This window comes from Procambarus clarkii, chromosome 24 (genome assembly GCF_040958095.1).
Source record: "Procambarus clarkii isolate CNS0578487 chromosome 24, FALCON_Pclarkii_2.0, whole genome shotgun sequence".
NCBI lineage: Eukaryota > Metazoa > Arthropoda > Malacostraca > Decapoda > Cambaridae > Procambarus > Procambarus clarkii.
In genome coordinates this window covers 12,113,962-12,141,922 of record NC_091173.1, presented here as the reverse complement: position 1 = coordinate 12,141,922, position 27,961 = coordinate 12,113,962, and the positions used below count along the sequence as shown (strand labels likewise).

Here is a 27,961-nt window from a genome sequence, read left to right as displayed (position 1 = left end):
ATTATTTCATGAAAACTTGACTTGTTAGGCAAATCGGGCCTTGCATAGTAGGCTGAGAAGTGAGTTCTGGCTACTAGGTACGACATATATATATATATATATATATATATATATGTCGTACCTAGTAGCCAGAACGCACTTCTCAGCCTACTATGCAAGGCCCGATTTGCTTAATAAGCCAAGTTTTCATGAATTAATTGTTTTTCGACTACCTAACCTACCTAACCTAACCTAACCTAACTTTTTCGGCTACCTAACCAAACCTAACCTATAAAGATAGGTTAGGTTAGGTTAGGTAGGGTTGGTTAGGTTCGGTCATATATCTACGTTAATTTTAACTCCAATAAAAAAAAATTGACCTCATACATAATGAAATGGATAGCTTTATCATTTCATAAGAAAAAAATTAGAAAAAATATATTAATTCAGGAAAACTTGGCTTATTAGGCAAATCGGGCCATGCATAGTAGGCCAAAAAGTGAGTTCTGGCTACTAGGTACGACATATATATATATATATATATATATATATATATATATATATATATATATATATAACTGAAAACTCACACCCCAGAAGTGACTCGAACCCATACTCCCAGAAGCAACGCAACTGGTATGTACAAGACGCCTTAATCCACTTGACCATCACGACCGGACAAAATGAGGTGATAGCCGAGGCTATTTGAACCACCCCACCGCCGGCACTTGGATAGTAATCTTGGGCATAGCATTTTACCAAATCACCTCATTCTTTGGGGCACACGTGAGGAACACAAATGCGAAATTTTCGCATTTGTGTTCCTCACGTGTGCCCCAAAGAATGAGGTGATTTGGTAAAATGCTATGCCCAAGATTACTATCCAAGTGCCGGCGGTGGGGTGGTTCAAATAGCCTCGGCTATCACCTCATTTTGTCCGGTCGTGATGGTCAAGTGGATTAAGGCGTCTTGTACATACCAGTTGCGTTGCTTCTGGGAGTATGGGTTCGAGTCACTTCTGGGGTGTGAGTTTTCAGTTGCATATTGTCCTGGGGACCATTCAGGCTTGTTCGCATATATATATATATATATATATATATATATATATATATATATATATATATATATATATATATATATATATATATCATGGTTACAATTAACTACATTAGACTGTACACATGTTTCAGTGTACAAATATGTAAATACAACTTTATATTGTGCACTGCCACACAAGGGCAGGGATGGATTCGTAAGAGATGCAGCGTAAAAATGAATTTAGTAAAAAATTGGATTTTTTAAAACTGAGAGTAAAAAATTTAGTATTTAAATTGGACAAGCAAATTTAGGATAAATTGCTAGGATGTCGTCCAATACACCAGATTCAATGGAATAGTTACACAGTTGGTGGTACAAGAGGCCAAGAGGTCTAAAGTCCTTTACGGTTTCACATTCAACAATATAGTGTTCTAGTGAATGCATTAAAGGTTTATCACAGAGTTTACAATCTGAGTATTCTGGTAGTGGCTCAGCCTCACTAACCTGCCAGATGTGTCTATAGCCAAGGCGAATTCGTGCAGTGACAATATCACATAGCCTGGTCCGGTTACTGTGCTGACCATACAAATACCTATTATTACAAAACTTCTCATAGCTTTTAATACCTGTAGCTTTCAGGTCTTTAATTGCATTAGCTTGTTATAATTTATTAGCATTTGATGGGTGTAAGACCGGCACATCTTTCCAAGGGTGAAATATGATTATAAGATTACTTCATAATATTATTATTATTATTGTCTCATAAGATTATTGGCACAACAACGGAGCCACACACTGTAAGGAGCTTTATGTAGAGGACTGAGTGAACAGTCAACAGTTGTTTAGAACGGGTTATACAATACATTACCTTAGTTACAAAGGTACTGGGGATGGTAGCGGGGGAGGGGGCGGGCGGTGGTAGGGGGCGTGGCGGTGTGGGCGAGGCCGTAGGGGGCGTGGCGGTGTGGGCGGGGCCGTAGGGGACGGGGCGGCGTGGGCGTGGTTGTATTTCATTAAGTCGTTGTTTTGTCGCTGCCTGACAAGCAGGAAACATTATATTACAACTTTTCCATTTTCTAAAGTTAAGTGCAAGTTGACGTTATTCTATATTTCTGGATGGTTAAGAGGCTGGAGTTGGCAGTTATGGGGAGGTAATCTGCGTCATTATAGACGAGAGTGTAAGGGCTCAGACGCTCTAAGCCGCCTTCTTATCCCTAGACGAGGTGAGGATGTTCCTCTGAGAGAGAGGTCGTGTCTTTGACAGTTTCTATGAGTATAGTGATGCTGGCATGATCTCACACAACACCCTCTAAGTTGATCCATCTCACTTGTCTGTATATCTCTCTCTCTCTCTCTCTCTCTAAGCTCACTCCTATCACTCCTTACCAGCACCTCCCTCTCCTTCACCCCTCCCCCCATCTCCACCGCCCCTCCCCCATCTCCACCGCCCCCCCCTTGCTCTGGTTATCCCTGACATTCTTCCTGTACACGTGTGTCTCGTTTGTGGCTTCCTGTTTCCACGTCTCGTTCTCACATTCGTTGTTGTTGTTGTTGTTAAAGATTCGCTACCTGGAACAAAAAGTTCCAAGTAGCACGGGCTATGGTGAGCCCGAAACACATTCGTTGTTTTGTCTTTTGATTTCTCTCGCCTTTGTTCTCTGAACTTTCCCTCTCGACTCCTCTCTCTACTTTCCCTCTCGACTGCCCTGGCATAGATAGCCTCGCGATCTTGCGCCTGTTGGCTCTATTGCTATCTCGTTATATTATTCACTAGGCGTTGTTGTTCATCTTGGTTCTTTCGTTCCTCCAACTTCTTCCCGCTACACTGCTTGTTGTCCTCCTTCAGTGGTCGGTGGTTGGTAGTGGTAGTAGGTGGTTGGTAGTAGTCGTAGGTGGTTGGTATTAGTGGTAGGTGGTTGGTAGTAGTGTTAGGTGCTTGGTAGTAGTGGTCGGTGGTTGGTAGTAGTGGTAGGTGGTTGGTAGTAGTGGTCGGTGGTTGGTAGTAGTGGTAGGTGGCAGTGGTCGGTGCTGGAGACAATGGTGGAACTGAATTAAGACTACTCTAACCCCCTCCCCCAATCCCCATCCCCAACCTGTGTGCTTTTAAGCTAAGCAACGTGCGTACATGGAGAAAAAGATTTACTTGGAATATTATATAATTTGGCTGTCATGCCCTCCACCCACTCCTCCTCCAGTACAATGGCTGCTTGTAATATTCCTCCTCCAGTACAATGGCTGCTTGTAATACTCCTCCTCCAGTACAATGGCTGCTTGTAACACTCCTCCTCCAGTACAATGGCTGCTTGTAATATTCTCTCAATGCAACAATCCTGGTGACGTTTCTCCAAGATTGGGAAGGGTTGAAAACGTTTTAGACTTTCTCTCACCGAGTTAGAGAGCATTGTTGGGTAGAGTAGAGAGCTTTACCATTAACTCGAAGCAACTACTAGAGAGCAGTGCAGGGGTAGAGAGCAGTGTAGCACGAGAGTAGAGAGCAATGTAGGCAAGAGTTAGAGGAAAGGTTTACCCAGGTTTCCTTATATATCTTGACGGTAATTACTGAAGCACTTTAACTGTGCTTCCTCCCGACCCCCTTTACGAGCCCTCCCCCCCTCCCCCCCCCCCTCTCTCTCTCTCTCTCTCTCTCTCTCTCTCTCCCCCCTTCCCCTCATCTCTTCCTCCCACGTCATCACCTCCTCCCTAACCCCCCCCTCCAAAAAAAATCCACCCTACCCTTGTTTATCTTTATCTTCCTTCCCTTATTCTGCTTCCTCCCGTTATCTCCTCGTGTTACATGTCTGTTTTATTGTGTTTTCTAAGGCTTCCCGTTGTCTGGGACGGGAAGCCTGTTAGGCTTATTGCCGTATCCCCCCCCCTCCTCCCCCCCCCCCCTGGTGCAGCTTCAGAACTTCCCCCCAGGATGCAGCCCTAACAACAGTTGTCTAACTCCCGGGTACCAGTTTACTGCTAGGGTGAACAGAGGCATCAGGCGACTGAAAACGTGCCCAAACGTCTCCTGTCGTGCCCAGGAATGAAATCCGGGACGGTGGGACCGTTTTCCTCAGGTCCCACCATTTGATTGTTGCCACACGAAAGTGGGTAATTTATTGTGCACCCCATACTCATCCTGTGAGCGGTAGCGCAAAAAGAATTACAGAGGACACAAAAGGTCTCAACGGTGATGATTACTTCGCGTCCCTGATGATTAATCCCCCCCCCCCCGTTATCCTGTTGATCACGTAGTTACTGCATGGTTGCAGTAACTACTGCAGTAACTGCTACTACTGTAACTACTGCATGATTGCAGTAGTTACAGCTACTGCAATCCCCGCAAGCACCTAGTTGTGCTTGCGGGGATTGAAGGGAAGGGAATTATTAGGAGAAAGCGCCGAGCCGTTATGACTATATAGAACTTGGAAGGGAACAGGATAAGGATTTGGGATGGGACGGAGAGAGGGGGGGGGATGGTGCTTGCGTGGGATTGAGATTCGGCTCTTTGGTCCCGCCTTTCAGCTATTAATCAACTGGTGTGCAGGTTCCTGAGCTTATTGGGCTCTATCATATCTACACTTGAAACTGTGTATGGAGTCAGCCTCCACCACATCACTGCCTAATGCATTCCATCTGTTAACTACTCTGATACTAAACAAATTATTTATAATGTTGCGGGATCTCATTGTCTAATATCTTTTAGACATTGTCTATGTTTAAAAACTAATGTCTCATTTTGTTACTCAGTTTACACCTATGTGCCCTTTCTTAGTGTACCACTCATGCTAAATAGTTTGTCGTTGTCCACCCTGTCAATTCCTCTGATAATTTTGTAGGTGGTGATCATGTCTCCCCCCATCATGTTGGGGGGCGCTAGACAGCTGAGTGGACAGCGCTTCGTACTCGTAGTCCTGAGGTTCCGGGTTCGATCCCCGGTGGAGGCAGAGACAAATGGGCAAAAAGTTTCTTTCATCCTGATTTCATCCTGATGCCCCTGTTCACATAGCAGTAAATAGGTACCTGGGAGTTAGACAGCTGCTACGGGCTGCTTCCTGGGGGTGTATAACAGCAAGGAGGCCTGGTCGAAGACCGGGCTGCGGGATCGCTAAGCCCTGAAATCATCTCAAGATAACCTCAAGATAACCCCCTTAGTCTTCTGTCTTCCAGGGACGTGAGGTTTAGCTTCCGTAGCCTTTCTTCGTAACTCATGCCTCTCAGTTCTGGGACTAGTCTGGCGGCATACCTATGAATCTTCTCTAACTTTGTCTTGTGTTTATGTATGAACTCCAGGCGGCTGGAGCTGCAAACTCAAGGATTGGTCTGATATAAGTGGTATACAAGATTCATTACACAAGTTAGTAAAGGGCAGTTTTTATGCTGGGCCAACCTTGCGTATGCCGCTGATGATATCCATCTGATGTGGGTATTTCAGGTATTCACATGTATTTCACCATATATGGATGTCTATAGATGAATACTGTGTAACAGTCATATATATTGTGCCAGTCTACTCATGACGTTATTTGAGAGCGTGTTTCCTGGGGGAGGGGGGGGGAATGGTAGGTCTTCTGCAGGGGGGGGGGTGAGGGGTCACCCCCGACACTCACCGGCACGTGTTGGGGTGGTTGTCGGGGCGGGGGTCGAGGCGGGGGTCGGGGTAGGGGGAGAGAAGGATACAGAGTGGTTATGGGGTGGATCAGTTTCCTGGGGACGGAAGGGGGCGTGTCAGAGCCCCATGCGGGATGGGGGAGCAAAGTTCACGTACTATTGAGCACAACAAGAGACTAACCATGACCACCAGGGTGGGGGGAGGGCGCATCATAAGTGATCTCAACTCAACCACTAACAACACCTTGGTTTAGATCAGTAAACCTAGTCTTAACTTTGGCCCAGTTTAGTACGTGTATTAAACTAGGTCTATGGGAAGTCAAGTTTGGTTGGTAGTGCCTTCTTTTTCGGACACTTTTGAGTACAATGATACATATTTTGTGTACTTCTAGCCATAGTAGCTATAGGTACTATTCTTCTTGGAGGTCAGGTTGGATTAACATTCTCGCCACGTAAACGAAAAGACTTGGGGTTCGAACCTTACCTTGCGTTGACCTTCGAACCACAACCAAGTTGATCAGGCACCGTTTGGAAATGTTAGGTCAGGCAGCCTGTACTTAGCCTTATCGAGGTCTGCCCCAAGCCAACCACTGCCCTGCCACAGGATGCAACCCACAACAGGAGCCTAACTCCCGGGTGCATATTTAGATGTTAGATAAACAGAGGCATCAGATGAAACATGCTCAAGCGTCCTGTCTCGCTCGGGAGATTGATCCGCGGGTCCTTGGATTGTGAACCGAGGACGTAGACCACTGTGCTTGAGGATCACTTGAACACAGTATTAGCGGTGTATGGCTGTGGTCGGGTTAGCGGTGTATGGCTGTGGTCGGGTTAGCGGTGTATGGCTGTGGTCGGGTTAGCGGTGTATGGCTGTGGTCGGGTTAGCGGTGTAAGGCTGTGGTCGGGTTAGCGGTGTATGGCTGTGGTCGGGTTAGCGGTGTATGGCTGTGGTCGGGTTAGCGGTGTATGGCTGTGGTCGGGTTAGCGGTGTATGGCTGTGGTCGGGTTAGCGGTGTATGGCTGTGGTCGGGTTAGCGGTGTAAGGCTGTGGTCGGGTTAGCGGTGTATGGCTGTGGTCGGGTTAGCGGTGTATGGCTGTGGTCGGGTTAGCGGTGTATGGCTGTGGTCGGGTTAGCGGTGTATGGCTGTGGTCGGGTTAGCGGTGTATGGCTGTGGTCGGGTTAGCGGAGTTAACCACCTTAATACGACCTGTATATTCCAGTGCACGACAAGAGAATTGGGGAAGGCGGAAATATGTAAAATTTTGAGCGAGTGAATACTCGTAGAAAATTATTATTGTTGTTCAGGCGATGAGTCACAATAACGTGGCTAAAGTATGTTGACCAGACCACACACTAGAAGGTGAAGGGACGACGACGTTTCGGTCCGTCCTGGACCATTCTCAAGTCGATTGTGAGAATTATTATTGTTGTTGTTGTTGCGTGTGTATGTGTGTGCATTTGCTATTTTTTGTGCCTGAAGAATCGAGTTATTAGCTCTTGGACTCCGCCTTTCTAACCAATGTATTTTCCTATTTATGTCTACTACATATATTTCTCTCTAACACACACACACACACACACACACATCCCCAGGAAGTAGCCCGTAGCAGCTGTCTAACTCCCAGGTACCTATTTACAGCTAGGTGAACAGGCGCATCGGGATGATGTTTCCACCTCCGCCGGGAATCGAACCCGGGCCCTTAGGACTACGACCCCAGAGCGCTGTTCACTCAGCCGCAAGGCCCTGTGTGTGTGTCTGTGTGTAGGGGAGCCGGTGGCTGAGCGAACAGGACACTGGGCGCGTGATCCTGGTTTCCGGGTTCGATCCCGGACGCCGGCGAGAAACAATGAGCAGAGTTTCTTTCACCCTGATGCCCCTGTTACCTAGCAGTAAATAGGTACCTGGGAGTTAGTCAGCTGTAACGGGCTGCTTCCTGGGGTGGAGGCCTGGTCGAGGACCGGGCCGCGGGGATACTAAGCCCCGAAATCATCTCAAGATAACCTCAAGATGTGTGTGTGTATTTTTGTGTGCACCTATTCTCACCAATTTGTGCCTGCAGGATCGAGCATTGACTCTTGAGTCCCGCCTTTTTAGCCGCCGCTGAACGTTTCCTCTCCCACTAACAATCTTCCTCCCTCGTCTACACCCCAGGAGATATTCCATCAAAAATAATTAAAAAACTGGTGCCTTTAACCGGTACCTTTAATTAAATGGTCAAGTGTGGTGGAGAGAGACATCGGGTGCAGCGAGCGCCATGATTAGGGAAGCTTCAAGGTCCTGTTGGGTTAGTGGTGAGGAGGAAGGGAAGGTCGAAAGGACTTAATGCTGTCCTTAATGGTTAGGGGGAGGAAAGGAAGGTGAAGGGCATAACCTGAGTGAGTGTATTGAATACTGGCTTTGTTGACACCATTTCCAGCGACACGTGGGAAATGGCGGGAAGATCAGCTGTGGTGGTGGCGGGAGAAACAAATCATCACATCCGTGTTTACGTCTGCTCCTGTTGCCAGATCCGCGTCACCTTCATGATGACATCAGCTGTTTCCACCCAACCCGAAGACCGCGATGTAGGTTTGGTACCTCACATGTGATACGACTCCGGCTTCACACAGACACGCATGGCGTCTACGTGACAAAACAGCAATAGATGAAAAGATCATTGTTATATGGCCCTCCCCCCCTTCCCCTTGGCTTGGGGGGGAGGGGGGGACAGACTGCAGGTCGGGGGGCAGGACGCTGCGGGGGTGTTGGCAACTCTGTTGCTGTTGCCATTTGCTGGTTCACGCGTTATTTATCGCAATGATTGGAGTTTGATTGATATAGTAGTCGAAAATCAAGGTTATATATGAATAACATAGGTATATATCATGCCAGTATGTATCGCGTCTCAGTATGTATTAGTGTTAGCATGTATCACGTATCGGCGTGTATCACGTGTCAGTATGATACAGAGTGGCAGATGTAAGAGTGTATGGGAAATAGGCTTACAGGTTCCAGAAGATGAGAGGAAATGTCAGCACTGTGGAGAAATGCCCGACAGACCACTGGAACATTATCTAACACAGTGCACAGTTACAACCACAACAGACTACTGGAACACTATCTAACACAGTGCACAGTTACAAACCCAATAAGATTTCAACCTAGATTCAACAGAGCAGAAGAAGTTGTTAAACACAATGGATCATAATCTTACTGAAGCGACCATACGAGTCATAAATACTCATACTCCACCCAAGTAAAACAGAAACGAAAAACAAGTAAGAAACTTAGTGGGTGGGTCTCTCTCTCTCTCTCTCTCTCTCTCCCTCTCCCTCTCCCTCTCCCTCTCCCTCTCCCTCTCTCTCTCTCTCTCTCTCTCTCTCTCTCTCTCTCTCTCTCTCTCTCTCTCTCTCTCTCTCTCTCTCTCTCTCTCTCTCTCTCTCTCTCTCTCTCTCTCTCAGTTACATTAAGTTAGTTTTAAATATACACTACATTAAGTAAGTACTTGAGTATTAGACCAGCAATCCGTTATATACGTGATTAAACCATATTTATACATGGTATGAATATTTTGATGTCCCCGGTCTCAAGGCACTAAGTCATTTTGATGTTGACAGGAGGGTCGAGCGAGGAGACGGGAGACGGCGGTGGTGACGCGCTGGACGGTGTCCCCTGCTCCACACCGGTACGACAGGTGAGTCTGAGTGGGTGTTAGCCCTCCTGCAGGTGGGTCCCGTCCTCAGGTGGGTCCCGTCCTCAGGTGGGTCCCGTCCTCAGGTGGGTCCCGTCCTCAGGTGAGTCCCGTCCTGCAGGTGAGTCCCGTCCTCATGTTCCTGTGTGGGGCCTGCTAGTGTTTGGTATCGAATTGTATGTTATCAAGATCACAATCCTCTTCCCATCACCTGTCAGAATCCCAAGTATGGAGCTTGTGTTTCCATTAGTCCCCCGATTCTCTATTTCCTCGAATTTCCATTTCTTCTTTATGTGCCACTCCCCCTTTCCTGTCTCTGTGTCCTTTCTTTCCTTATCACTTGGTATCTTGTTGGGAAGATTGCATCCGAGATCATATAAATCATTTTAGTTTCCACTATTGTAATTTTGTCTGGCTCTGCTTCATTCACCCTTTCTTTTATTTCCTCTGCTTTATTGGATACCCCATCAGCATTGGTGTACCAAACCTTGAGACTCTTCTTGGAAACTTTGTTACCATAGATCATATAGTTCATCTGCCTACGTGTCTCCCTCGGCGTGTGCTGCAGGTGAGAGATGGACGCAGTCCTATCTCCAATAAGGGGTTGTAAGGTGGGACGTGACCAGGAATAGGGAGGGCCGGGGAGGAGAGGCCGAGGGGTTCTGGGAGCCAGGGGGCTGGGGGGTAAATGGGGTCTGAGCAATTAAGGAGACCTAGAGGGCGAATGGGGTCTAGTCAGCTCTAGTGGTGTCTGAAGGGCATAGTGGAACTGAGAGGTAGGGAGGGTTTGAGAGGCTAAGAGGTAGAGGAAGGTTGATGTATGTGTGTATTTACTATTTGTGTCTGCAGAATCGATCTATTAGCTCTTGGACCCCGCCTTTCTAACCAAAGTATTTTTCCTCTATTTTCCCATTATGGAAATGGGATTAGGTGACCGGAGACAAAAGGGACAGTACACAATGAAGGGGAACTGCATACCTGTAACGATTCGAGAAAGAGACCTGGGCGTGGACGTAACACCTAATCTAACTCCTGAGGCATATATAAATAGGATAACGACTGCAGAGTACTCTACAATGGCAAAAGTTAGAACATCATTCAGAAACCTGAGTAAGGAGGCATTTAGGGCACTTTACATTGCCTACGTGAGACCAGTCTTAGAGTATGCCGAGTCATCATGGAGTCCCCACCTGAAGAAACACTAAGGAAACAGGAAAAGGTTCAGAGGTTTGCGACGAGGCTTGTACCAGAGTTACGAGGGATGAGATATGAAGAGCGCCTGAAGGAACTGAACCTTACGACACTAGAAAAAAGAAGGGAGAGAGGAGATATGATAGGAACGTATAAAATACTCAGGGGAATTGACAGAGTGGAAATAGAGGAAATGTTCACACGGAATATTAACAGAACGAGGGGACATGGGTGGAAACTGGAAACTCAGATGAGTCACAGAGATGTTAGGAAGTTTTCTTTTAGCGTGAGAGTAGTGGAAAAATGGAATGCACTTAAGGAACAGGTTGTGGAAGCAAATTCTATTCATAACTTTAAAACTAGGTATGATAGGGAAATGGGACAAGAGTCATTGCTGTAAACAACCGATGGTTGGCTGGAAAGGCGGGATCCAAGAGTCAATACTCGATCCTACAGACACAAATAGGTGAGTACACACACACACACACGTGTTCGGGTTGCGTGTGGGAGAGCATCCTCCAGGAGGATGTGGCAGCACAAATTACCAGAAGGTGTAGTTATGTGTTGACCACGTCCTGTGTGGCGGCGGTGGTGACGGAGCTGCCAGAGACAGCTGAAGACGGTAACTCTCTTCTCGCTCCACACATACACACACACACACACACACACACACACACACACACACACACACACACACACACACACACACACACACACACACACACACACACACACACACACCAAGTACAGCTGCAACGGTCGGTTATCTTGAGATGATTTCGGGGCTTTAGTGTCCCCGCGGCCCGGTCTTCGACCAGGCCTCCACCCCCCAGAAAGCAGCCCGTGACAGCTGACTAACACCCAGGTACCTATTTTACTGCTAGGCATAGGACGAAAGAAACTCTGCCCATTGTTTCTCGCCGGCGGACGGGATCGATCCCGGGACTACAGAATCACAAGTCCAGCGTGCTGTCCGCTCGGCCGACCGGTCGCAACAAATACATTTACAACGTATACAACAAATGCAGCTGCTGTAGCTGCAACAAATAGAATATAGAAAGTCAGTGTACAATAATGAGTGTAATGATTCGGTGACTCACATTGGTTCACCGCCACCACAGTGTAATTGACCACCTTGGAAACCTCAGCACTGAGAGGGGGGGGGGTAAGGAGGAGGAGGGGGGGGAGGGGCGCTCTCAGCTCTCCTCCCAGCTAACGCAGCCACGAACTTATTTATATAGTGTACGGTTTGGACATTGTTAGAACGTATACTGACGTTACTGAAACGTTGCCGTTACGTTGTGTGTTGAGGAAGGAGGGGGCGGTTGGAGTGGGGATGGGCGACCTACCAAGATACAAGAAAAGAAGAAGTAGAAGTAGAAGTAGAAGTAGAAGAAGTAGTAGTAGTAGGAGTAGGAGTAGGAGTAGTACTAGTAGTTGGCATCCATCAGTCTCGGGGACTAGGAGTTGCGCTCTGGTTGTCGGTCTGGAGTGACCTCTCCAGGGCGCAAAGCCTGGGTAGGTTGATACGAGGGAGAAGCTGTTACCCAAGCAGCAGGTTACTTTCAGAAAAAAATGAGGTGAAGTAAAATCAAAAGGGGGGAGATGACATTGAAAGAAAACAGGAGAGGAGTTGTTGGGGTAGGGAGTGGGGATAGATGGGTGATGGGGGAGGGGGTCGGGGATGTGTGTGTATGGAGGGGGTGTTGGGGGGTGATAATGGTGTGGGAGAGGAGGGTGGGAGGAGCACAGAGTACCGGTGGGAGAGGAAGGACAGGTAAGGTGCGTGGGACACCAACAATGGCGGGATACCCAGGCTGGGATGTAAGGGATATCCCGACTCTCTCCAGGTACCGTGTGGGGGGAGGGTACCTATGTACTCACCTAGTTGTACTTGTGAGGGGTTGAGCTTTCTCTCTTTGGTCCCGCCTCTCAACCGTCAATCAACTGGTGTACAGGTTCCTGAGCCTACTGGGCTCTATCATATCTACATTTGAAACTGTGGATGGAGTCAGCCTCCACCATGTGGGGAGGGGAAAGTGGGGTTGGGGTGTTCCGGAGGGGGCTGGAGGAAAGCCCTTCACCTGAGGAAAGGTGAAGGGAGAGACGTGGGGGAAGGGGAGGGTGAGAGAACCATATTACCCATTGAAATGTTTCAGAGGGGGGGGGGGAGGAGAGAGGTATTGCGCAGTTTTTTTTCTCGAATAAAAAATACGGGGAGGTGGAATAGAAGAAAAAAGTTTGAGTGAGTTGTGATAACAGGCGGACTGTCCGCCTTGCTGATACGTGTATGCCCATTTGAGTGTGCGGAATCGTCTGCAGCTGTTAGCTCTTGGACCCCACATTTCTAGCTACTCTATTTTTCCTCTATTATATCTACTACATATATTTTTTCTACATATATTACAAGCCCCCCCCCACACACACACGAAGGCTCAGGAATCTGTACATCAGTTGATTGAGGGTTGAGAGACGGGGTGCGTATTTACTGCTAGGTAACAGGAACATCAGGGTAAAAGAAACTCTGGCCATTTTCTTTCTGCCATCACCGGGGCTCGAACCCGGACCCTAGGATTACGAGTTCAGAGCGCTGTCACTCATCTATCAGGACCCCCCCCCCCTGTGTGTGTGTGTGTGTGTTTGTGTACTCACCTAGTTGTGCTTGCGGGGGTTGAGCTCTGCTCTTTCGGCCCGCCTCTCAACTGTCAATCAACTGTTTCTACTACTACTTTTTTTCCAACGTCCCATACACTCACACACCCAGGATGCGGCCCGTGACAGCTGACTAACTCCCAGGTACCTATTTACTGCTAGGTAACAGAGTGGCATAGGGTGAAAGAAACTCTGCCAATCGTTTCTCTCCGGCGCCCGGGATCGAACCCGGGACCACAGGATCACGTGCCTAGCGTCCTGTCCGCTCGGCCGGCCGACTCCCTCCGCTACGCTGCACGGCCGGTGTGTGTGTGTGTGTGAGAGCTAACTTAAGTTTGCTCCCTGTAGCTTGGAGCTGGGAGTGTTCGTAAGGTTCCTTCAGTCCATCCTCCTAACATGATGGTACGTGCCCGGATTTGCCTGAATTGTCCTGAGACCCACAATAGCTCTAGTGGCCTCGATGGCGGCTTGTCAAAGGTGTCCCCATTTTCCCTAATGATTATATCCAGGTGGATTTATCCAGGTGGCTTTATCCAGGTGGATTTTAAACTGTAGCAATGTGTTATAGCAACACGATAGCAAGGGGGGGGGCTTGATCTATATATTATGGGAGGATATGTAGGATTGTTCACGTGTATTACATCATATGGGGATGTTTAGAGGTGAATATTGTGCAGCATCCGGACACACACACACTCAGGTGCTCCGGTGCGTGCTCGTGTGTTGTGCTTGAGACATCCTTCTCCGTGGGTGTGATGGATGGTGGGAGAACATGATGGTAGGGAGGGGGTGTAGGTGGTTGTTGAGGGAGGGGAGGGGGTGAGAGATGGGAGAGGCGAGGGGAGGGGAGGAAGAGGAGGGGGGGTGGGGGGGGTGAGAGATGGGAGAGGCGAGGGGAAGGGGGGAAGAGAAGGGAAGGGGAGGGGGTGCGTGGGGGGGTGAGAGATGGGAGAGGGGAGGGAAGGGGGAGAAGAGGAGGGAAAGGGGAGGGGGGTGAGGGTGAGATTAATGATTCGAGCACGAATCATCTCTATATTTCTTACGTTCTTCACTTGAGAAGGAATTTGAACAATTTTAAGTCTCTAAAGTGTATTTTGTGTTCTTTATTATTCGCCTAGTGACACTACGAAGTGTGTTGTGCTGACCCTTGTCAACATGTTCAAAGGCAGAGATGAACATAACCAGATCATTAAGGCAGCGTCTGGGATGCTCTTGGACGCAGGTTCGAATCCTCGTCACGGCCCCTGTGGATTTGTTCATAATCATAACACCAAAGATATTCTAAAAAAAAAATCTGAAATAATCGACAGATACAACGACAATTGACGTTTTAAATTGTGTTTTAAGGTGCACTTGGAACACTTTCTTGCATGCACACCATCGCTGGCATTCTTGCACTCCAGCTTTCCATTTGGGCTGGACGGTATAGAGCGACGGTTTCGCTTCATGCAGGGTCGGCGTTCAATTCCTGCCCGCCCACAAATCGTTGGGCACCCTTCCTTCCCTTCTCCCCCCCCCCCCCGTCCCATCCCAAAGCCTTATCCTGACCTCTTCCAAGTGCTATATAGACGGTAATGGCTTAGCGCTTTTTCCCCCCTGATAGTTCCCTTCCAGCTTGTGTACGGTCTCTTGCAATAGCCGCATGGCTGCCTGCAATAGCCGCATGGCTGCCTACAATAGCCGCATGGTTGCCTGCAATAGCCGCATGGCTGCCTGCAATAGCCGCATGGCTGCCTACAATAGCCGCATGGTTGCCTGCAATAGCCGCATGGCTGCCTGCAATAGCCGCATGGCTGCCTGCAATAGCCGCATGGCTGCCTGCAATAGCCGCATGGCTGCCTGCATTTCTTCCCTCCGCGTGTGATGGCGGCTACTCTTGACTTTCGCTCGAGACAGCATCATCATTGCACCTTAACGCTGCTCACTCAGGCAGCACCTGTGCTATGAAGTGAAGAGCTGGAGACCCACTTCATTCACGGCCTTAATGGCAGAAACTGAGCGGGTACGAATCTCCCACAGGGCTCCTGCTGAGTTTTCTCACTCATTCAACACGTTAATATGATTTCACTGTGGGGTAGATATGGCGGAGTAGGCTCGGGGAACCTATTGTAGCACCTGATTAAAGGTTCAAAGGCGGGGCCCAAGAGCCGTGGCTTATTAACTACAGTTCGAGTAATGCCTCTTAGCTTTCCTCCAATAAAACTGTTTTTTTTAATTATTAAACATCTTAAGAGCTCCAAAGTGCTACAAGGTTTTTTATAATAATAATAACCTTGAGTTGTGAAGCTTTGAAACTAGTGAGGTGTTTAATAAATGTGTCCACAACCGCTGTGATTGCTGAAAGATGTAGAGGTTTCGTTAATGGTTGCGTTACATGGTTGTTGCCTCGTGGGTGTGGTCACCAGCCAGCGGGGCTCCAACTACCACTAATCCCTCACTATGGCCCCTGTTATATTGCCTCCAGTTCACAAGCATTGTAATCCAGGTTACAAAAAAAATAAATAAATAAATAGGGAGGCATGTCTGCATAGGTTCACGTTCATTGTACTCAGTAACAAAAGTACAATCAAGAGTACAATAGGAAAACATTACAAGTACATTATGTGCAAGAGTACATTGGGAGAACTCGCTTGCAAGAAGAGTACAATCAAGTCCCCATACGTACAACAGGAGTACGTCAAGTCATTGACTCAAGATTTTGAGTCAATCAATTTTTGAGTCAATCGAGATTGACTCAAGATTTTCAGTCAATCTCGACGTGTTGTTGAAGTCCTCCAGTGAGCTCGAGAAGTACCGGAATGCCCAAGTGTTTTTATTTTTTTGAGAACCACCAATGAACAAATCCACAAGGGCCGTGACGAGGTTTCGAATCTACGTTCGAGAGCATCCCAGACGCTGCCTTAATCGACTGCGCTACGACATGGTAAAAAGAATTGCAACCAGAAGTTCTATTGCAATTTACATACAATAGATACAGTTGATGCATCACGCTATTGTGATTTCTGTGTGTAAAGGACCGCTGAGTTTTGTCTGATGAGAGTGAGAGGAGCCGCGTTCTTCTGTCCTCTTAAGTGCTGAAAGAAGCATTTTTTTAAAGTGTCCCTCATTCACACTATTGCAAGGGATCGTCTTGCTGTAAGGTATTGTATTTGCTGTATATTAAATACTGTATTTTATGATTCCATTGTAGCTGGGATGAGGTGCATAACACACCTCCCGGGGGCTGAGTGGACAGCCCCGGGGGGGGGGGGAAGGGTTGTAGTCCGAATAGCCCGGGTTCGATTCCCGGCGGAGGCGGTAACAAATGGGCAGTGTCTTCCACCCGGATGCCTCTGTTGTTCACGTAGCAGTAAATAGGTACCTGGGAGTCAGTCAGCTGCTACGGGCTGCTTCCTGGGGATGTGTGTGTGCGCGCGCGCGTGTTAGAGAGAAATATATGTAGTAGACATAATAGAGGAAAAATAAATATGGCTCGAAAGGCAGAGTCCAAATCAAATATAGCTCGATTCTGCAGATACAAATAGTAAATATAATAGAGAGAAAGAGAGAGAGAGAGAGAGAGAGAGAGAGAGAGAGAGAGAGAGAGAGAGAGAGAGAGAGAGAGAGAGAGAGAGAGAGAGAGAGAGAGAGAGAGAGAGAGAGAGAGAGAGAGATAGAGATATGGGGGGAGGGGTTGAGAGGGCTGTGATACCTTTGGGCAGCTGACCGCTTTTCCTTCCGGTGTGGAGTCTTCCGGTTGGAAGGGGGACTGGAGCAGGAAGGCCCAAAAGGCCCAAAAGGTTTGATTATTTTATTGAAGCAGCGCCACTGACCTGATAGTGGCGCCCCCACAACCGTGGTGAGAGGGGGGGGGGGTCGAGCCATGCTTGGGGAGGAGAGGGTGGGGGGGGGATGGGGAGTGTACTGTGAGAAGGTGGGGGGCATGGTTAGTCCTCACCTAGTTGTGCTTGTGAGGGTTGAGCTTTGGCTCTTTGGTCCCGCCTCTCAACTGTCAATCATGATTAGTGTGGAGTATAAATGGTTAACTCAGTATAGATACTCTACCAATACATGTTATAGATGGGTAACAGCTTCTGAGAGTACTAAATAACGTACTTTAACCACCGACATGAACAGCACCGGTACACAACGTGTACACCATACCATCTCCACCAACAGCCTAGCTATAGTCGGCAGCCTATCGTTTGTTGGTGAGTTAACTAGTAATCTATTTGCTTTCCGGCGTCAAGCTGGTGAGATACCATATGACACTGTGGCTCAGCATTTAATAAGCCTCCTCCCCCTCACTTAAGATCAAATAAATGCATACCAGTAATAAATGCTAATATGTAATGTAATAATGCTAATAAATAATGCTAATAAATAATAAATAATGCTAATAAATGTAATATGCTAATAAATGCATACCAGCTTGACTCTCACAAGTCAAGGCTGGCCTCGGGCCGGGCTTGGGGAGTAGAAGAACTCCCAGAACTCCATCAACCAGGTAATATATCTCCTGGTTGTGAGGGACAGGAAGCCGGCAGCATGTCAGTGGTGGCCCTTTCCCCCACTCCCCATTTACGCGTTTACTGGTATGAACGTGTTTATATTTTGTAATTCAGACCTTTATTTCAGCACGTGTGAGAAATTAGGTGTTTCAGCTGGGGGGGGGGCTGTGTGGTCAACCAGGCTCTGAGTGGTTTGATGTCGCAGTAAACACTCAAGGGCGTGTATGCGAATTTAAGACACGACCGGTGATGGTGTTTAGCACCGGCATGTACCTTAAGGGCACCGGAGACGGTGTTTTAAGGCAGTGAACGATGTGGAGAGTAGACAACCAGGCTGGTTGGACGGGCTTCAGGTCTGTGAGGCTTAGTGCGCGCGAACCAGCCCTGATCACCGCCAAGTTCGTGAGAGTCAGTGTGGCTGAGGAATTTCACCTGCATGTACGCTCACCTGTGTCGTCAGTGTGCGTGAGTCACTGTGCTGGGGTGGACGTGCGTGTCCGTCTAGCTCTTTACGTGTTGTGATTCCTGGTTGTGGCCAATGTACAAACAATTGTGATATATGTTTAGTGGATTATACTTCAGCTCTTTGTATAACGGGTAAGTTACGAACTTCGAGGAGTTTCCATTCCTGTTTTTAAGTTTCTAAAAGTTCACGTCATCTTGGGTGGAACAAATGTATCTAGTCATGTTCAACAGGAAGGTACTGGAGGTATGTGTGTGTATAATGAAGTGTGTGCGGGTGTTGAAGGATAGTTCTTATAGTGGATAGGTAAAGGATGAGACGGGGGTGTGTTGGGGAAGGTTGTGTAACCACACGTGGTCGCCCCTATGCATGTGAAGGACGCCCCCACTTGGCCACTATGCCACTGGTGGATGAGTGTGGGTTGCCTGGTCTCCTTGACATCTCGCCAGGAGGATGATGATGATGTATCCTACTAGTGGGTGAAGACCTCGGCCCGACGTCACCCACCTCTGGTGTGCTATAGCCGCCGCAGCAAAGTCTCTCACTAGCCTTTTTATGCACACTCGACTTGAGAATGGTCCAGGACGGACCGAAACGTCGTCCCTTCACCTTCTAGTGTGTGGTCTGGTCAACATAGCCTCTTTATTTCCAACTGATGTCCATGATTCGTAATCACAGATTCGTAGGTGTTTTGTTAGTTTAAAATTGATGCAAGTGGCATATGTACACACATTCATGCCACATATACACACACAATGGACATGAATACATACACGACCATATGCATAAGGTTAAATAATCAACATGTGAAGCACACTCTTCACAACATACGCAAGGTCCATTCTAGTGTGTCCTGCACCAGCGTGAAGCCCACCCATGCTAGTCACATCCTACACCAAACACGGAACAGAGTAGAACTGGAACGAGCAAGTTGCCAGAACTGAAAGGCTCGAGCTATGAAGAAAGCCTAATGGAGTAGAATCTCTGCACGCTTGGAGATGATAGAAACACACCTAGAGTGCGAGTTAAAGAAATTGTAATTTAATCAATTTCATTTGAGAGGAGAGTAAGTCAAGGATGGGAAAAGTGTGGTGTAATGGTTAGCGTAGTCGGCTCGCAACCAATTGGACTAAAGTTCGATTCCTGGGAAGAGGGAGACTTTTGAACGTTTCCCCTGTGTACGATACCTCAACACCCGGGAGTTAAGCGACTGTTGTGGGTTGCATCCTGGGGAATGGCCAGGATAGAAGAGTACCTAGACGAGCCTAACAGACAAACTGTTCCCGCCAGTGATAAACCACAAGGCAGGATTCGCGCCATCTAGCCCTCGTCCCCTGGCTCGCACCTAGTAAAGGAGAGTTCATTTAGTCTTTTGGTCAATAATAGGTCAGTGTCATGCGGTGGCAGTCAAGAGGGACGCGTTCAGCTATGTGGTTGTCTTATCAGTCGCACCTCTAAATATCATACCCAAAAAGAACTTTGAGTTAACCTTCCTTTTTGAAGTTCGTCTTTTAAAGGCCTTTTCCGTAGGTCGGAGGGTAGCGTAAAGTGGTTTGGCTGTACATTAGCACCTTTAACGTGAACATTCTTGTTGAAAAATGTTGATGTATTGTTTTAAGTAAAATTTATAGCAAAAGTGTACAGTGTTGTAGGTGTTTGGCTTAATTTGCCACTCTGATCGTCTTTACTGGATGTTAAATTTCAATTTGCGATTGCTGCAAACATAGTACGGAGATAAGCTTTTCACATCTTAAACCCTTGCTTTAAGTAACCCAATTAGTGAAGATTGAAGTTGCGGGAATTATCAGTATTCTGGCAACTCGCGCGCTCTCGCTTTATCAGTCTTGTTTAATCCGAGTGTCGGGTTTAAATTAGCGAAATGCTGCAAATTTAAAACTAACCTACATAGTTTGAGTAGGAAAGTTCTAGCACGGCAGTTTATAATGTAGTGACATTTACCTAGTGACATTTACTTTAGAATTTGCTGCGTAAAAAGTTGAATGCCACTTCAGGCGCAAATCCCGGACGACAAGTTCAGAAACTGTACTCGCCTAGTTCTTGTAAACTGGATTAGAGACTCTTAAAGATTTATGTGGACCAAGTATTAGAGTGGCGTTAATGAGGTTTTTAATGTTTCAAATTGACATAAAATGCAAGAAAATTAAGATTACAATAATTATGCTATTTTCTGATTACATTGTGTGTGTGTGTGTGTGTGTGTGTGTGTGTGTGTGTGTGTGTGTGTGTGTGTGTGTGTGTGTGTGTGTGTGTGTGTGTGTGTGTGTGTGGATAGGCAGGCCGGAGGGTTACTCGGTAGACAAAATATTGAAGTTCTTGCGAGGCAGGATCAGGTATAACATTTGGGGTTTACGGTTCATGCTCTGTGATATGGGAAATTTGTTTACTGAGACGTATAAAATATATATAAATGTAATAATTTCCCCTGTAAATTAATGTAAATATCTCTAAAATTGTAAATCATTTCAAGAAAAATAAGTAACATTTAGGGGTTTAAAATTCATACTGTGATAATATGAAGCACTTGTTTACTGAGCATTATACTACTGTATATGTAATGTAGTATTGCCTTGTAAATTTATCTATATATATGATTTATATTGTATTTTATTAAAGAAAAAGTTGCGCTTGCGGGGGCTGAGCTTTGGCTCTTTGGTCCCGCCTCTCGACTGTCAATCAACTGGTGTACAGGTTCCTGAGCCTACTGGGCTCTATCATATCTACGTTTGAAACTGTGTATGGAGTCAGCCTCCACCACATCACTGCCTAGTGCATTCCACTTGTTAACTACTGACACCGAAAAAAATCTTTCTAATGTCTTTGTGGCTCATTTGATATTGATGTTAGCCTGGTGCTAAACATTATTGTAACTGATTATCATTATATTAAATGTCCAGACTGATATATTGAGCACATGATGCTGCTATGGCGGTATGTTGACTGATATGATGAGTGGCGCTGCTCAATAAACTCCCCTCGGGGCAAAGAAATTAAATGAACGAGTCTAAGCCCCAAATATAATTGAAATTGAAAAAAGTTTGAGATAAAATACCCACAAAAGGATGAGGTAGCTCAAGCTATTCTCACCCCGTTCAATGCATCGTGTTAATACATACATATACACACGTCACAAACAATAAACATATTACCAAACATTCTGAGAGATAAACATCTACATTTCCTCCCAAATATAATTGTTCTTCCTCGGGCTGTCGGTGTGGGAAGCGAGAACTTGGTGGGCATCGGGGCCCCTCACTGTCAGGGTCCCGGGCAACACGCTTCGCCTCAGGCTACCTGCACCACAACAACTTGTTAGTGTATAATTTAACTTTTGCATAATACCCATGCATTATGAATCAGAACACGCAGCTGTAGTTAATGTTTTTTGTCGTGCACGATCATTGACGATTATAATTACGAAACATTATGATCATTGACTCATTGTTTATCATGACGGTGGAGACGGCAACACGTCATGCCATCAGAGCTGGTGAGGCTCTGGATGATGCGACTCTAAAAGAGCCTTGTGCTGTAGAGGATTCAAGCGATAAGTAGTTTCTAGTTATTTGGCGGTTGAGTTATTGCCCTAGACTTCTCAACGATGTGCTTACATTTAATTTTACATTGTTAGTTTACCGTTGTAGGCCTAGAAATAAATGTTTTATGTTAAATCCTCGTACACGAGAGGCCTATGCGTTGGCACAGTACATTTGACTCAATTTTCTCGAACGTTAGAAAACGCACAGGCTGTTGATCATTATATTAACTCATCTTAAAGCAGGCAAGACGTGAGCGTTGTTAATATGGCTGAGCTCTAGTTGTTGGCAAGCGCAGACACCGACACACACGGGGTTAAAGACCTCTAGGTTATCTTAACTAATATTCTTTTGATATGTATTATTATACACATGCTAATGGCTTCTTTTGAAGAATTATTCTTGGGAGTACCGGGTACTTTCACGAGATTTTAGTGAACATTACTAATGTTCCAACTGGTAAATTAGTTTTCTAGATTTATTTAAATCTTGTAAGCAGTTGTCACCACGTTTGTGGCCTTGCCTTTTAATGCTATTCTTGATTTTTTATAGTTTCCTGTGTCGAGTTTCCCTTCGTGACGGATGTATTTCCTGGGCTTCAAGGACACGCCTGAGCTGACTGCTCGAACACTAGGCTAGACGCGATCTTTCTGAGCTTGTAACCGGACGGAGCGAAAGTGTTGTATTTTCCTATGACATTGGCTATTGAATATGGGAGAAATTATACAGGGTCTCCCCTCGTTATTTTATCCTTGAACTAAATAGGGTACCCGGCAGTGCCCAGGTCTCAGTATCTCTCCATTCTTCTTCCGCCCCTCCCTCTTCCCCCATTTTGTATCTTTATCCCTCCCATTCCTGTATTTCTCCCAGTGAAAAAACATGCATCAGTAATGTTGAATAAATGTTCAGTCAACATTATCGACGTCAATAACAGCAAAAGATATCTGCTGGTTAAGCACACTACGGACAATCACACCCACATTTCAGACTTCATAGGAGTCTTCGGGCGTTGCAGTAGGTACCAATCCTCCTTAAAGGGCAATAGGGTCGACTCCTATCGCCCTATGACACTCGCTATGCTAGGTTATTCACCATTCAATAGAGAAGGGTGCACGAGGCTAACCTCAACCGTCCGGCCTCCAACATTCATTCATTCTCTTGTAATAGATTTTAACATTTTGATCAACAAGGATGTTCCGAAATGAATAAACTTAAAAGCTGTTATTCTACATTCTCATTTTAAAGAATTACACTTGAAACTGGTAAATTTAACGGGCATCATTAATTGTATATAAACTACTTTTTTTTCGTATAAGTATTGGATGAAGCTGGTGGATTATCTATATTTCGTGAACACTTGTTGAAAAAACGGTACAAATGTTGATCAGCGGAGGCGTGAATGATAGCAGATGAAGACGTATTCTTGAGTGGCATAATCAGTGTGCTGCTGACCGACTTCTCGTATTCATCGTAATTGGGGCAGGTTGGGAACCGTAAGAACAACGTATTTTGACTTAAATATAAGGCTGCCGACTTCTCCTCTCCATTGATGAAGATTGAATAATTAACAGGTCCAGCACAAACGGTTAATACTAGAAATAAAGCCATCTTACACAACTCGTTAATTCGTCCAGAAGTCGGAGAGGATAAAGCAATCAATGTGTGTGTTGATTAGCCCTACTTAAATTACAATTTTGCCCCGAAGGAACTCTTATGGTACAAAACTCTTCTTCCCTCCCACACACATACAGTTATGTGTGTAAATCACGAAAATAAACACGTGATTAAAAATGTGACAGTGTTAGACCACGGAGAAAAATTGAAACAGGAATTTCCTTAAGTACTTTCGTATATAATACACTCCTTCTGAAGATGTATTAATATACGAAAGTACTTGAGGAAATTCCTGTTTCAATTTTCCTCCGTGGTCTGACACTGTCACGTACAGTTGTACAATGTGTGGCGAGAGAGCGTCACCACTCCCATGCTTGGCGGGATGAGACAAGCACGTGTGTGCCAAGTATAGGTGTGGTGTTGCTGGTATATATACAGGGCCATGGGTGGGGCGAGGTCACCACACACTTGGTCCGGGAGACATCTCCCGTCACGCAGGGTGCAGTTGCACCTCCACAGATCTCCAGTATCAGCTCTTGATACTGGCTCAAAAGGGCCACCACTTGCGGGCTATTCATGCCCGTGCCACCTTTTGGATGGTTTAATCGTCATCTTGGACACATTCATGGGAGACATCTCCCGTCACGCAGAGTGCACTTGCACCTCCACAGATCTCCAGTATCAGCTCTTGATACTGGTGATGGCTCGAAAGGGCCACCACTTACGAGCTATTCATGCCCGTGCCACCTTTTGGGTGGCTTCATCTTCATCTTCTTCATCTGTTTAAAACACGGGAGACATCTCCCGTCACGCTGGGTGCAGTCGCACCTCCACAGATCTCCAGTATCATCTATTGATACTGGTGATGGCTCTAAAGGGCCACCACTTACCAATTCATGCCCGTGCCACCTATTGGGTGGCTTCATCTTCATCTTAAACACATTCACAAGGGAGACATCTCCCATCATGCAGGGTGCATTCTCACCTCCACAGATCTCCAGTATCAGCTCTTGATACTGGTAAATGGCTTAAAAAGGCCACCACTTACGGGCTATTCATGCCCGTGCCACCTTTTGGGTGGCTTAATCTTCATCATCATCATCATGGGGCGAGGTGTGGCGGCCTGCACCAGTCCTCCCTTATGAGTTGTCATACGGGTCGGGATCCAACTTGGTCAACGGTTGATTACTTTTTTAAAACATATGAAACGAGGCATGACAGGTGATCTGTAGACTCTGGAATTCTTGAGCGAGAGACAGGCAGGGGAGGCCGGCCCGCCTTCTATTTAAGCATCGCGTGAAGTATTGAAATAGATTAGGCTAGTCAGTCATTTTTCCCAGAAGACCATCGGTCAGTGGTCTCGTGGCTACTGTACCTAAACCTAGTGTTCTAGTAACACCATAAACTATATCGTGTACATTGTTAACTTGTGTTAGTTTAGGGCTTAACCTAGATTTACACAATGTTGGAGCTTAATATTGTTTGGTTCTCATTGTCCGGGGATGGGACTCCTGATAGTTCCCTCTAGTCGATGGCCAATGACAGTCCTTTCCCAGGATGCAAACCACAACAGTTGTTTAACTCACAGGTACATGTTTACTGTTAGGTGAGCAGAGGTATCAGGTGTATGGGAAAGTACCCAAATCCCTTGTCCTGGCCAGAAATTGAACCTGTGAACATTCGGTTGTTAACAAACTACACTGATCTCTGCACCACAGGACATAACAGACCAGAGGACGCCTTCCCTTGCCACTTTCATGTAATTGAACTAGGTTGTTGGAGATACCGCAGCTAGACCACCACATGTACACTCGCAGGATGAGTGACGCTGCCCAACAAATTCCCCCCTTCAAGGCAAACTTTAAAATGATCCCGGACCCCAATTAAACGTATATTATCAGGTGTAAAAGAACTTTCGGACCAAACAAAGGAGAGCGGTGTAGTACGTTGTTATTGTCGGGAACTTGCACAGCTCTGATGCGGAGCCAGGTAGTTTTGCTGGGTAAACCTGTAAATACTGTAGTATTAAAGTACAGAATAAAAGCGTGGAGATAAGCATGTTAGGGTGTAGGAGTGTAGTGTGGGTGGCGGCGTGGGGAGCCAGCCAGGGGGCAGTGACTGGTGCTGGCCTGTACCAATCACTACCCCGCACCTCTAGCATGGCCGCCCGCCTGACATACATCTCCACCCATCTTTTCTTTTCCTACTTCTGCATTTGTCCTTCATTTGTTTGCCCCTTTACTGTGCTGATTGTCATCGTGTGTCTAGAAATGTATACCCGGAGGGGGGGGGGTCGGGAGTTGTACTCCCTCGAAGTAGTCGGCAAGTGGCAAACAGATTGTAAGCCTCACTAACCTAACGATGTATGGTTGTAAGAATTAGGAAGTCATGTCCACTACTCGGTATCGTTTATAATGTTGTGTATTAAATATTTGCTCTGTTCCGTCTGTCTTTCCTAAGTTACCACCCCAATTATTTTTAATTTTAAACGCCAGAGTGATGTTATCTTTGGCTGGAATGTGATTCTTCCCCCCACCCACCTCCCATGCTGTGCCGCCCCCACTACCTCCCTGCCCTGAAAAAAACCTGCTTGACTGCTTCCTCAAGCTCCCATTCCCATGACCAACCTACCATGCTCCTCCGTCACTGAACTGTTTCTACGTATTCCTCTTTGTTTCCCTAGTTCCTCTGAAGTAGTAAAGTGTAATAACATTAAGTGGTTTAGATATTGTGCGTGTAATTTGTAATGGGTTGCGTGACGTCTGTCAGCATGAGAAATAAACTTGGATATCGCTAAGGAACCTTTTTTTTTCCACATTTACCAAGGATAAAAAAAGAGGGTTATTGCAGCCTATGTAGCATCGTTTGCTGTGGATTTTTTGTCGTAAGCTGTGTGTAAAAAGCCTCGCATTAAGTCCACTACGGGCTTACCATAGCCCGTGCTACTTGGAACTTTTTCTTCAAAGTAGCGAATCTTAAACAAGAAGCCTCGCATTGCACCGGGTTGCGGTGACATTGGTTACCCGTAGAGCCGGAGGGGCTACCGGTCCACCCGCGCCTCAGTACCTCATTGACCTCAGTACCTCACTCAGGGCCAGAAGCGGCCCACTTGCGCATTTTCCACAAGGTTGGTATATTTCGCGCAAGTAATTTATGCAGTTACTGCTGCACTAGGCTTGGATATATCGCGTGATCGCTTTTATGAAATGTTGACAATTAAATTTTTCTTTATTATGCACCACATACCCATCCCGTAGGCGGTGGTGGAAAGGGTTGAAAAAATGTCCAATTCGAAAGGTGTCCTGTGGATTTTTTTAGACATGAATCTTCTGAATATATATATTTTTTTGGCTTGCAGTGTTTACTGGGTTAAATCCAAGAAATGTTTAGATATTTGAATATATTTGTATTAATGAAATTATTTCCCGTCTAGATTTGTCCGTTTAAATATTCTAGCATTTGTTTTTTCATATGAAATTTGATGCTGCTTACGTCATTATTTAGGAGGGAGGGACGGAGGATAAAGCAGGGAAGGGAAGAGTCAGGAGAGATGACAGGATGAAGTTGAGGATTGAGAATAATATAGCCCAGATATTGCTGAATATTAGAATGATGCTTTAGGTATAAGTGAGGCTTTGGTGGTCTCGCCACTGAAGGAAACTCAATGGCAAGAGGTTCCTTCGTGTGGTCCGGTGATTAAGCTCGCCTTTCTTTGACCTCTGAAGTGCCTAAATCAAGAGCCTATTGTTTTTCTGGACATTATAGAATCGGTAGGTGTGGGGGGAGGGGGGTTGACCAGTGAGTGAGCCAGTGTAATGACTTCCCAACCGGAGGTAATTACAGCCGGGTTGAGGTGAGTGGTTAACTGTTCCTAGCATAATTTATGCCCTCTCAATCACTCTTTTTAAACACACTGCATCTGTGAGGGTGTGTTTGCCGCGCTCTCGCCTCTCTTTAAATGTATTTGCATAGTTAGTCATTTGTTAGTGTTTAGTCGGTCGTTCGTGTGTGGTGTTGGAAGGAGGTTGTTTGACTAATAGTTTGCTGAACTGAGCTTCAGCCCCCGGGCCCCGCCTTTTTACCGACGTCTAATGGAAAATGTAGTGACTCCCGACCCCGTTTGTTGGCATCTGCTTTTAAAACAATCGATGCAAGTATCCCTCCGTTTTCCCATTCTAGTTAGCTAGATTTGCCTACTACTATTACACTCTATAGGTGCTTCCTCGCTCTCCTGTGGCTCGACTGCATGTCTGGCTTCCATGTATGGCCTCTGGTTAAGTTACTGCGTATCCTAAACATTGTTTCTCTATGAAGTTTATGCAGTGTGTGTCTGGATCAGTTCCCCCCTATCTTTGTCCACTCTTCCAGTGTCGTTAAGTTTAGTTCCCCCAGCGTGTATGCGCGCGAGCTGGTGTAAACCTTACTGTTGAGCGTTGTTACGTTAGTGTGCAGATGCAGCAGCTTGTCCTCCTAAGGTTTCCCAACGTCAAGAAAACGGTCAATTACAGTGTCCTCTCATAACCTACCAGAGGAACCAAAACAGAAAACGGGACGGTACGTCACTTTCGTGAGCCGCTTCTATCTTCAAGTACGATAATTTTTGGCCTTGGGTAACGCATACGAACGAAAAGCGACGTTCTTTGAAAGAGGACAGGTGACAGATGGTGTGGGAGGCGCGAGGCAGTGTCAGACACCCGTAGAGTAACCC

General features: G+C 46.3%; 1 protein-coding gene and 1 long non-coding RNA gene across 7 annotated transcripts in view; both read left to right on the top strand.

The window, feature by feature from the left end:
- nuf (rab11 family-interacting protein nuf) overlaps nucleotides 1-27,961 on the top strand; it is a 228,118-nt gene that overhangs the window by 83,735 nt on the left and 116,422 nt on the right. For all 6 annotated transcript variants that reach the window (XM_069330628.1, XM_069330627.1, XM_069330626.1 and 3 more), the window contains exon 3: nucleotides 9,216-9,292. In XM_069330628.1, the coding sequence (XP_069186729.1) occupies nucleotides 9,216-9,292 (77 nt within the window). The remainder of the gene's footprint in view (nucleotides 1-9,215; nucleotides 9,293-27,961) is intronic.
- Nucleotides 17,050-27,961, top strand: part of LOC123761737 (uncharacterized) — a 32,935-nt gene continuing 22,023 nt past the window's right edge. Inside the window, exon 1 of the long non-coding RNA XR_006773257.2 lies at nucleotides 17,050-18,219. This is a non-coding gene — a long non-coding RNA (uncharacterized lncRNA). The remainder of the gene's footprint in view (nucleotides 18,220-27,961) is intronic.